At 40.9% G+C, this 10,101-nt stretch overlaps 2 protein-coding genes across 2 annotated transcripts in view; one reads left to right on the forward strand and one right to left on the reverse strand.

The window, feature by feature from the left end:
• The window catches only part of wwc3 (WWC family member 3), a 44,032-nt gene extending 38,772 nt beyond the window's left edge, over positions 1–5,260 (reverse strand). Inside the window, exon 1 of the mRNA XM_084920999.1 lies at positions 4,812–5,260. Coding sequence (XP_084777125.1) covers positions 4,812–4,957 — 146 coding nt within the window. The 5' untranslated portion in view covers positions 4,958–5,260. The remainder of the gene's footprint in view (positions 1–4,811) is intronic.
• Positions 5,261–7,719: 2,459 nt separating this feature from the next.
• On the forward strand, positions 7,720–8,946 carry cldn33b (claudin 33b). Its single transcript, XM_084922156.1, has one exon. The coding sequence runs from the start codon at positions 7,883–7,885 to the stop codon at positions 8,540–8,542; it is 660 nt and encodes a 219-aa protein (XP_084778282.1). The 5' UTR covers positions 7,720–7,882; the 3' UTR covers positions 8,543–8,946.
• The last annotated feature ends 1,155 nt before the right edge of the window (positions 8,947–10,101 follow it).

Consider the following 10,101-nt stretch of genomic DNA (forward strand, 5'->3'; position numbering starts at 1 on the left):
AATGCACGCACTTCTGTAAAGTCAGGCAACAGCCATTTTTATACCACACGCCTACCAAACGTGCGCAGTCACCCACCAAAGGCTCATTTTTGAGAGCTGTACATTGAAAGCAATGAGTCTGTATTACCTTATACTTATTTACTTGCTATACCAAAGTAAACAGAGAAACCCTCCATTTCTCAGGTATCTGTGCACTGCATTGGCAAGTCCGTCTAATGAGTCACTACACACCGTCATCTAACCAAAACGTCTCCATCTTCGGCTGTCGACATCGCGCATACCCGCAGGAACAAACTTGACCTCTGGCTGATACGCCGCCCCATTACAGCTCATCGTGATCATCACTGACAATTATGTTCCAGCTTCAATGGTGCCTCTGTTTTAGCGATTAGCAGTGATAATCCACTACTGACGCTCCTCTCTGCGAGTCAGCAGACTCAAGGCGCATCAGGCAGACCTGGTGAGCAACACACTAGATCACACAAGCTGCTGTACTGTACTTTTTGTTTCTTGAGAGCCAGGAGTTAAACTGCAAATCTGAGGCCAGTGTTTTCTGTAAAACAGATCATATTATTCCCAAAATATAGAGCATTCCACCTCCACCCCGCTCCCCCGACTGGTATGTAAATAACGCTTTTCTACTCTTACTACACACCCAAAATGCACCCAATCATACATGCAGCACTTTATTTTATTCACTCTACGTGCTTTTTATCATTAATACACACACTCACACTCTGATGTAAGCACCTAGCAGAGTAGAAAGATTTACTGCAGGAGAACGCCTCTGGTCATTATCTTGGTGGCTTAAGGGTTAAACACACAAACACAAACAGTCTTCACCTGACTACATTTATTGCATTTTTATAATTCCACAACACCTCCAAAGAATCTCATCACATAAGTGTCTGGCTGATATTGTTTTCCATTTAGCAGCCTCAGGTAAAACCCAGATCTCATGATGAAGTCCTATAAAAACAAATGAGTCACAAAATTACCCTGCTGTAAGAAGTTCCCTCCTGACCCCCTCAGAATCAGCAGATTTTTTTGTCTTTGTTTTTTGTCACAGGACCTCAAATAGATAAAGGTGGGTTCATTTAGGTGATTTTTTCTTTAAAAATAGCATTTTTTTAGTCATAAAAATGTATCGAAAAGTAAAAAGAAGTTGTCTCTTGTATTTACAAAGTTAGGAGGAAAAATGCAGGAAAAAAATCACGCAAACTAAAAAGCACCAAATTTCAACCCAGCCCAGTGTATTTTCAGATCCTGTAACTCCAAAAATATGAACAGTAAGAAAGTCAACTTTTGCAAGGCTTTACAAAAAAAAGTCATTGGACAGAGCAGATCAGCTGATTCTCAGGGGTTCAACACCCAATGAGTGACGTTCATCCTTTGATTTCAATTCAGCAGAGCAGCTGTCAAACCGAGACTTGACAGGAGAAATTACGAACCTCTTATCTCTGCATTCACCTCTCTGCTCCTGACATACGTGCATGCAAACAGCCTCATTTATCTGCTTTTTTAAAACCCTGACAGAACAGCTGACACCTTTTTGTATCTGCTGCTCATTAGCAGAAGGTTTGTGCTGCGATGTGATTTATTGGAAAGTCAGTATCAGGTGGTGACAGAAGACATTCCTCCAATGAGAAAGCCTATAAATCACAGAGTAGCACCAGAACAAATGCAGAAAACATTCTTTAGTCTTACTAAAGAAGGCCCTCCCTCAAATGCTGATGACTATAAAAATATGTGAAACTGCTATTAGCTGCAAACAACAATGGTTAATCAACTCACGAGGAAATCAGGTTTTCCTTATCTAGATTACACGCAGCTACTAGAAGCCCACTGCTGGAGTAAAATGTACACTAGTACTCGCCATACTTTGAGCTCTGTTTTCGTGAATTTCAGCCTTTCCCCTCATAATACATCAGAGCTAAAATACTTGCTGTAATTCCCAGTAATCTCACAACAAAGTCTGCTTTGAATGCCTGATTGAGCTTGCTTCTGGGCTGGTAAAATCCCAGTCCCCGCAAAAAGCACATCCTTGCAGCTTTCTCAGTGGCCCAGCGAGCATTCCTCACATACTTTCACAAAGATTTCTGGGAGTTGGAGTTTAAAGCACATGTCCGACTACTAATCTCCATGCTGAAATCTCCATGCAATGGAAATCACACACTAAAATTGTCATCTTTTGAAGGCTGGACACGACAAACTTGAGAGCAGCTCTTCACTCTCTGACTGGTCTTTAGGAGGTGTCTTTGTGTGGAAAGGAAAGGGGAGCTGGATAACAATGGCGCTCTGTATTAGGTGTGTGAGCCAGGAATGTTTCAGGTCACTGGAAGTCATAAATCTGCAGGGCTTACTGATGAGTCTGGATGACTGAGGTTTGACACACATGCGAACACACACACACACACTCAATAGGTTTTCTTCTAAGTGAAGAAGGGACAGATAAATAGCTCAGGTGACCACGCTGACAGGGTTAACTTGGACAAAAACAACTCCTCTGCAACAATAGAAAGGCTGAGCTGCTGTCTAATTTTATGTCCAAACTGTCAAATTTCATGTTTAAACCAACATGCGGGATCATTAGACCATGATCATGTTTGTAAGGGAGCTTCTGTAGGCGCTGTGGAGGCCCACAGCTGCTCCCAAACCTCAGACGATCATCGACTGTGGCCACATGATTCACCACAACCTCACAATAAAGAAGCTGCCCCTGTGGATTCTTTTAAAAAGCAGTCAAAAACTGGTCTTCTGTTGAAGACTCTTTTATTGAATTGTTATTTACTTATTTTAATTATTATTTACTTATTTTAAAAACTACCTGTTTATTTTACTGCGTCTTATATTTTTCTTTGGCACCTAATGTTCATGTTTATTTTGGCCTCATGTATAGTGCTTTGTGACCGCTTGTCCCAAACTTAAACTTTACTTATCCCCAAAACACAACCTCTGATAGTAATTACAAACTTGCTCCAACAGGGGCATTGTCCAGATATGCGGGTAATTTTACAAGAACATGAACAGGGCCAGTGTTATAGTCTAATATAGTACATTTATTATTTATACTTCTACTTTATTTCTATATTATTCTACTTTCTACTCTTACTCTATTTTATATGTAAATACAATATTACAAATATAATTTGATTTTAAAATATACAGCTAATAATATAGGAGAGATCAGACTATTTCACTCGGGATGAATCAATCAATCAATCAATCAATCGGTAATAAAGTAATTAAAATAATCTTCAGCTACAATATTACAGTTATAAAAATTATTAAATGAATGATCATGATTCTGGATGATAAGTACTTTAAGTATATTTAATGATAAAACTTTTAAATCCTCTCAGTGTCTTTATATGGAAACTGCACTGACATTATTACTTACTTAGTGTTTCCCAATAAAAACTGCCAGCTGAAGGGAGGACTGAAGATCCAAGTCAAATACTAAAATAATAATAATTTTTACAAGAATAATATAATACAGGCATAAAATACTATCGTTTATCTACATGATAATAGACTCATAGTTCACCTATATTTTAAGACAGTTCTATCCAGTTATTTTTTTGTAAACTGGCTCATTAAATGTGAAAACTAGGACATTTATTAAAAAGGTAGGAAAAATTTAGAGTTTGCTTTAAATCATATTGAGCTATATGTCGACCATAAACTTAAATGAAAATAACAGAAACAGTTTCCACATCCACTTTGGAAAACAGTTATTCATCAAACCATTTTCACACTCTCATAAACTCTATTAGAGCACAGGGATCTGCAATGCTTTCTACTTTAATTTACGGTCTACATTATATTTTCTGATTTCCCGTGAATCCCCTCTTGCTTTGTGCCACCCCATAAAAAAAATAAATAAATAAAAAATAATAGGAAGGGGAAGAGGCGATTTCATTGACTTATTTATACGCCTAAGTTCATCTCTTAAGTTCAACAAGATACTACACAAGAAATTTTGGTGCCCACAGTGCTAATAATCTTCGTCTTAGTCTAAAACAGGGGTCCCCAATCTCAGTCCACGAGGGCCGGTGTCCCTGCAGGTTTTAGATGTGTCCTTGATCCATCACAGCTGATTTAAATGGATAAATTACCTTCTCAACATGTCTTGAAGTTCTCCAGAGGCCTGGTAATGAGCTAATCATGTGATTCAGGTGTGTTGACCCAGGGTGAGATCTAAAACCTGCAGGGACACCGGCCCTCGTGGACTGAGATTGGGGACCCCTGGTCTAGAACTAAGAACTAAACTGGTGACATGCATACAGAACAGCTTACTATCATCAAGTGCATCAAAACAAAATCTTAAATTGACGGGTTCACCATAAGGCCAAATGTATTAAATAAAAATAACCAGAAAAAAGAAAGAAAATTTAAGGATGTATTATGTGGGGGGAACGATATTCTCTGTGATCAAAGTTGTAGGTTTCTTTAGGAAACATAAAAAACTAAGAAGAAGAACAGTGTATGTTGATGGTGAAACTTTTTCAAATAGCTTTGAATTAAATTTTCAGGCTTATGTGAAGAGCCATTTTGCACATAAAAGCTTCTATTTGAGGGAATAGGATGGTTCGTAGTTCGTTTATGTTTTCTATATTACTTTTCTACAATTATTTTCCAGTGAGCCAACCCTGGCTCATTCTCGGTCCCTCTGTGCCACCCCATTAAACCCCCCCTGGAAACGCCCCTGCTCTCCTGTGAGTTATGTCAGTTTATAAAGAAGTCTCGTTGTATTAAGATTACTTTTTGTTAGTGTGTGTAATAACACTACTCCAGGGCCTTAAGCGTACCTATCTCTGGGGTCAATCCATGAAGTTTGCCGGGTGTTGTGGTCGATGAAAAACACTCTGCCATCGTAATCCCGGGCTTCCTCCCAGCCCGCGGGCAGCGGCAGTTCCGAGCTCTCTCTCCGCTTTCCGCCGCTGACCCACGGCATAGCGTCGAGACGGTGAGAGGGCTGCAGCCCCCTGCCCTGCTTTTATCCCCCTGAAAAAGTCGCTCCTCACTGCATTACAACCAAACGACCTGGACGCGCTGGAGAAAAGAAACGCAGATACAAAACTTTCCACCGAGGCTGGAAAAAGTCCCACCGGGGGTACATCCACTTTCCTCTTCTTCTTTCTACAACCCTCCAAAATCAGCGCGGCGGGGCTCTCTCAGTGCTCGTTTCTCCATGTTCGCCTTCTCCGCCATATTTCATTCCCCGTGTCCATATTCGGGAGCGGATTTGCATACGTACGACGGAGCCAGTTCCCCCTGTCCAATGAGGAAACTTCAGAGCTCAACACTTTCATTAAAGCTTCACGGCGCCGCGAAAACATACCTTATAAAATAAACTTAACGTTTCATTTTAATGTTAATTCAGCTGAGTGATTTAGCTAACGCTGCAACACAAACCTGTTGATTCACTCATTAATGTATCTCAAGAGTAGCTTCTGTTTGTGTATATACAATTTAAATAAGTAATTTTTAAAGTTAATATTAATATAAGACAGTTATAAAAAAGATATCATTTTAATATAAAATCTAGGGAAACTCCCCCGATCACGCTGTTGTTTGAAGGAGTAGTTTTAGTGGTGCAGCTGCGCCACCTCTCGGCCTTAATTGGTACTGCAACAGCTCATACACCGGCCACCCAGATCAACTTCCTGGCGTTTCAACTGTTTTACAATTATTCTTACTTAAGTAGCTAAACGTAGATTAAAATATATCCAAATTACCAAAAATATGCAACTATCATCTTCTTCTTGTAGGTTTTCCCTTTTGTTCCCAAAGGGGATCATCTGCCTCCATCTGACCCTCTTCTTTGCATCCTCATCTGTCACACCAACCCTCTGCATGTCCTCCTTACATTAATGAATGTTCTGAGCTCTTCCTCCTTTCCTCCTGCGTGGAAGCTCCATACTCAACATGCCTTGTCCAATATATCCACTATACCTCCTCTGTACTTTACATACTATATTAGTATTGTATTGTATGTACTAATATAGTATACTGTACCAAATCATTACAGGTTTGCCTCTTTAACTTTGTCTCCAAATTGGTCAATCTAAGATGCCCCTCTGAAATACTCAGTTCTTATTTTCCCTCCTGGTTTCTCCCATTTTCAGCAAGTCAAAATTAAAAATTTACAATTAAGGTTTTTATAAGCTATGATAAAATAAATGCCAAAAAAGTTTTTTTTATTATTACTTATAAAGTATGTATTGTTTATGAAAAAACACAAGAAGTAGAATGGTACAGAGGTACATAAAACACAATATGACTAAAACAGGCCAGGATCTTCTCAGCTGCGTCATAGCAAGAAGGACAAATACCTCCAATAAGTGTGTATCTTTCTTTGTGCAGTAGTGAGGGGGTTTTCACTTACAAATTTACAAACTATTTTGTGGTCAGCATAATTAACACTGTGCATCCAGCTAAGTTTAAAACTGTGGAAGAACAAGTTAGAAAGAGGATTAGGAGGAGCAGTAAAACCAGACACTAGGTGAGACTCTCTCTCAGAGTATTAAAAATACTCTTTTAAACTCTGAATAATATCCCCCACCACAAGCCAATTTATTTATTTTTGCAGGATATTTGGCGGCCTCTGTGGGTAAGAAGGGGAACTGCAACTACACTTTAATTTTTCATATTTTCAGAGACAGAAATTAAGTTGGATGTGTAATGTGACATTCTTGGCCAGGAACATCAAGAGTAACTTGTCTATAGCTGCAGAGACGTCCCTTTAAAGCTGAGCTTAAGCTTGTTTCTGGTATCGTTTGGTATTCCTTAAGTGTTTGTGAGGACATCACAGCAGTCAGCTGAGTGTTTTCTTCGCCGGAGCAGGAGGAGTTTGGCAGCCCGGGGATGTTATCTGTGCATTTTTGTTTGTGTGTTTGTTTGTGGTTTGTACGGCTGTCTATGAGTTTATGAACGGGAAACATTTTCTCACATCTCAGCTTTGATCTATTGCCTCCTACGATCATTTCCCACAACCATGCAGTGTTCATACGAGAGCACACAATAAGCCGCTCTGTTGTTTCAGATTTAGTCACATGCAGCAGACAGCCTGACTGTGAGCAGCTATCCCACCACGAGGAATATGACAAAAATATTCATATATTTTTAAATTTAACTTAAATGGTTATGAGCAAATCTCAGCATTACTGTCCTTACATAACATTTTTCACTGGTAATAAATCACTCAAAGGCCTAGTTGTACAACACTGCCTTTATGATACTCTAACACTGAAGTGTTTTTCTAACCAGGCTACTCATGGCTACAGGAAAAACCCTTTGAGGACAGAGATGAAGGGCTTTCGTGGCAACTAAGTTTATGACAAGAGTGTTTAGCATTTGCAGATAATAAGCTGAGTTTGCTGTAGTGTGTGGCCCCTTGTTCATATGCTTGTACCCAGTTATTGCTGGATTGCAGGATGCAAACTGAACTTCAAGCAGTTGTTGTTTTTTTTCTCAGTATAAACACAATTCTGTTGACATTTAACGATATCCCTTATGGCATGCAGTTTTGGAAGAGCATATAGGAATGGTCTTGTAAAAATCGTGGCCATCTCTGCCTCTGCCCCTGCTGCCCATTGGCACAGCAGCGAGAGCAGGAGGACCACAAAGGGGAGGGCCATGCGGGCCCCCCTCTCCCTCCAGCAGCAGAAGATGTGTGCTCCTCTGAGTGGGAACTGTTTGAGAACGAGCTCCAAGCCTCAGAGCTAGAGCGGTCAACTCTAATTATCAGGTGTTTTGAGCAGTTCCTGTCCCGACTGCACAGCGACAGGCCTCTCCATCTGAAGTGCAGCCAGAGAAGGAGAAGAAGAACTCTTGTGGCTCTGTCAAGCGTGGAGGCCAGAGAGAGGGGGAGAGAAACATGGACACGTGTGCCTGCGCTTTGGAGCTGCTGGGGATGCTGGTCTACGTTGGAGCATGGCTGTGCGCTTTAACCACTACTATCTTACCGCAGTGGCTGACCATGAGCACTGCGCTGCTGCCTGTGGAGAGCTACGAGCTGGGCCTGTGGGAGACCTGCGTGGTCCAGGACGTTGGAGGGATGGAGTGTAGGGCTTATGACAGCCTGCTGGGCCTTTCCACAGACCTCAAGCTGGCCCGCATCCTCATGTGTGCTGCCCTCGCTGTGGGCATGCTGGGAATTCTCGTGGGAATACCTGGACTCGACTTGGTCCACAGCTGTAAAGAGGACAGCGGTAAACAAACCAAGAGGATTTTAATCATCACGGGAGGGGTGCTCGGGATGGTTTCTGGGGTTCTGTGTCTGATTCCAGTGTCCTATATGGCACATATAGCAGTGATGCATTTCTTTGATGACAAAGTGCCTGACGTGGTGCCTCGGTGGGAGTTTGGAGACGCTTTGTACTGCGGCTGGGCAGCAGGATTTCTCCTCATAGTTGCTGGCCTGATCTTGATCACCTCCTCCTCGTGCTCTCAGGTGGAGCCTCAGCCCGTGCTGCAGCGGCGGTACCAGGTGATGGGCACAGGTGTAAATTACAGGAAGCGCACAGAGTACGTTTAACAGATGATTTACCTGTGTAGAGACTGAAATCACAACACAATCACCTGTAGATCTGCATGTCGGACCGCTTTACAGCAATGATGTAAACCACCGAGACAACATACGATGGTGACATTAACACCTTGTTTCAGTCCTTTTACATGACTCACCTGCACAATCAGACATTATAAGACGATCTGCTGTGATCAGTAAGAATAAATCTATTTTATAAAGAAATGTTTTATAAAAGGCCTTTTTATCCATTACTCTGGAGTGGTTTCAGAATTTTTCTCTTACAGGAAAAATATAATTTCAAGCCTGTTTAGCAGGACTCTTGAGCTTTTTAAATGCTGTAATTGTCAATTATTCTTAGTCTGTAAACATACAGAATAACTCTTAAAGCACAAACTATTCTTGAGTTGCACACTGAGATGATTCACATAAAGAATTTCATTGCAATCCTGGTGAAAAATGGCTCTTTTTTTATTAAAAAAGGTAAATTTCCTGTATTTGTTAATGGAATATATTGTGTTAAAATGTTTTCTGAAGCCACGAGCAGGTTTGACTCCAGTTATGTCAGAGGTAGAAACATGGCTGCTCTTTTCCTCAATCCCTCATCAGCCCCCCCAAGCTCGCCTGTGACTCTCCGGCGACCGAATGGGACTAAAAACCTGTCCGTTGGTTTGTCAGGTGTGTCTGCGGCGGTGGAAACACAGCTTGAGTCTAATTCCACAAGATTTCCTGGTCACTCGCTGAGCTAAGCTGTGTTTAATGAACGCATTAATGGGCACTGTGTACTGTGAAGAATGTAGCACAAGCTGACATAATTACACAAATTTGCTGAGGTCAGAGGGTGCCACCATGCTCTGCCATCCATAACTGTCTGTGTCATTTACATACGCTCAAAGTAAATTGACATAACGTGTTATTGCATGGGAGGATGAGGATTTATAAACCTCCATGGTTGGTGCATGTCTGTGGAGTTAGTTCTTATAGGATGAAGCTAATGAGAGATAATGAAGTTGTCACAGGAGCATATGTTACCTGAGGTGCCAATGACATGCCAGACTTTGCTCCTGAAGAGGTGGTTCTGAGGCCCACTGAGAGGGACCCTCCTGTCCTCCGATGCCACATAGTCTCCCAATGTGTGGGCATCAGGGAGGCATAAAAACAGCTGCAGATATTTTCTTTTTGCTTTGTTTACTGTAAATGCCACTGAAACGTCAAGGAAAATTATATGTCTTGTAGTCGTGAATAATTTACTCTAAATGCATCCGACTGCAAATAAACAAACCTGTGTAGATGGGTTGATAAGCAAACATGACCCAAATCATGACCCATTCTGGTAGTTCAGATGGAGATAAAGATCATCCAAGTTTCTGTTTCAATGTTAGATGATGGAAACTAAAGTTTTGCAATACATGAGTCACTCTTGAGCAAGAATTTTTATTTTAACCATTAACAAAACCATTTAACTATCTTCTGCACCCGATGTTTTGATTTTACTGGTAAAGTGTTGAAGCAGCAACTGTGAAATAGCAATAATTATATTTTATCACAGTTAAATATAAAGAATATCA

Source organism: Perissodus microlepis, chromosome 23 (genome assembly GCF_051167445.1).
Source record: "Perissodus microlepis isolate ML-2025 ecotype Zambia chromosome 23, ASM5116744v1, whole genome shotgun sequence".
In the NCBI taxonomy this organism is placed as follows: Eukaryota; Metazoa; Chordata; class Actinopteri; order Cichliformes; family Cichlidae; genus Perissodus; species Perissodus microlepis.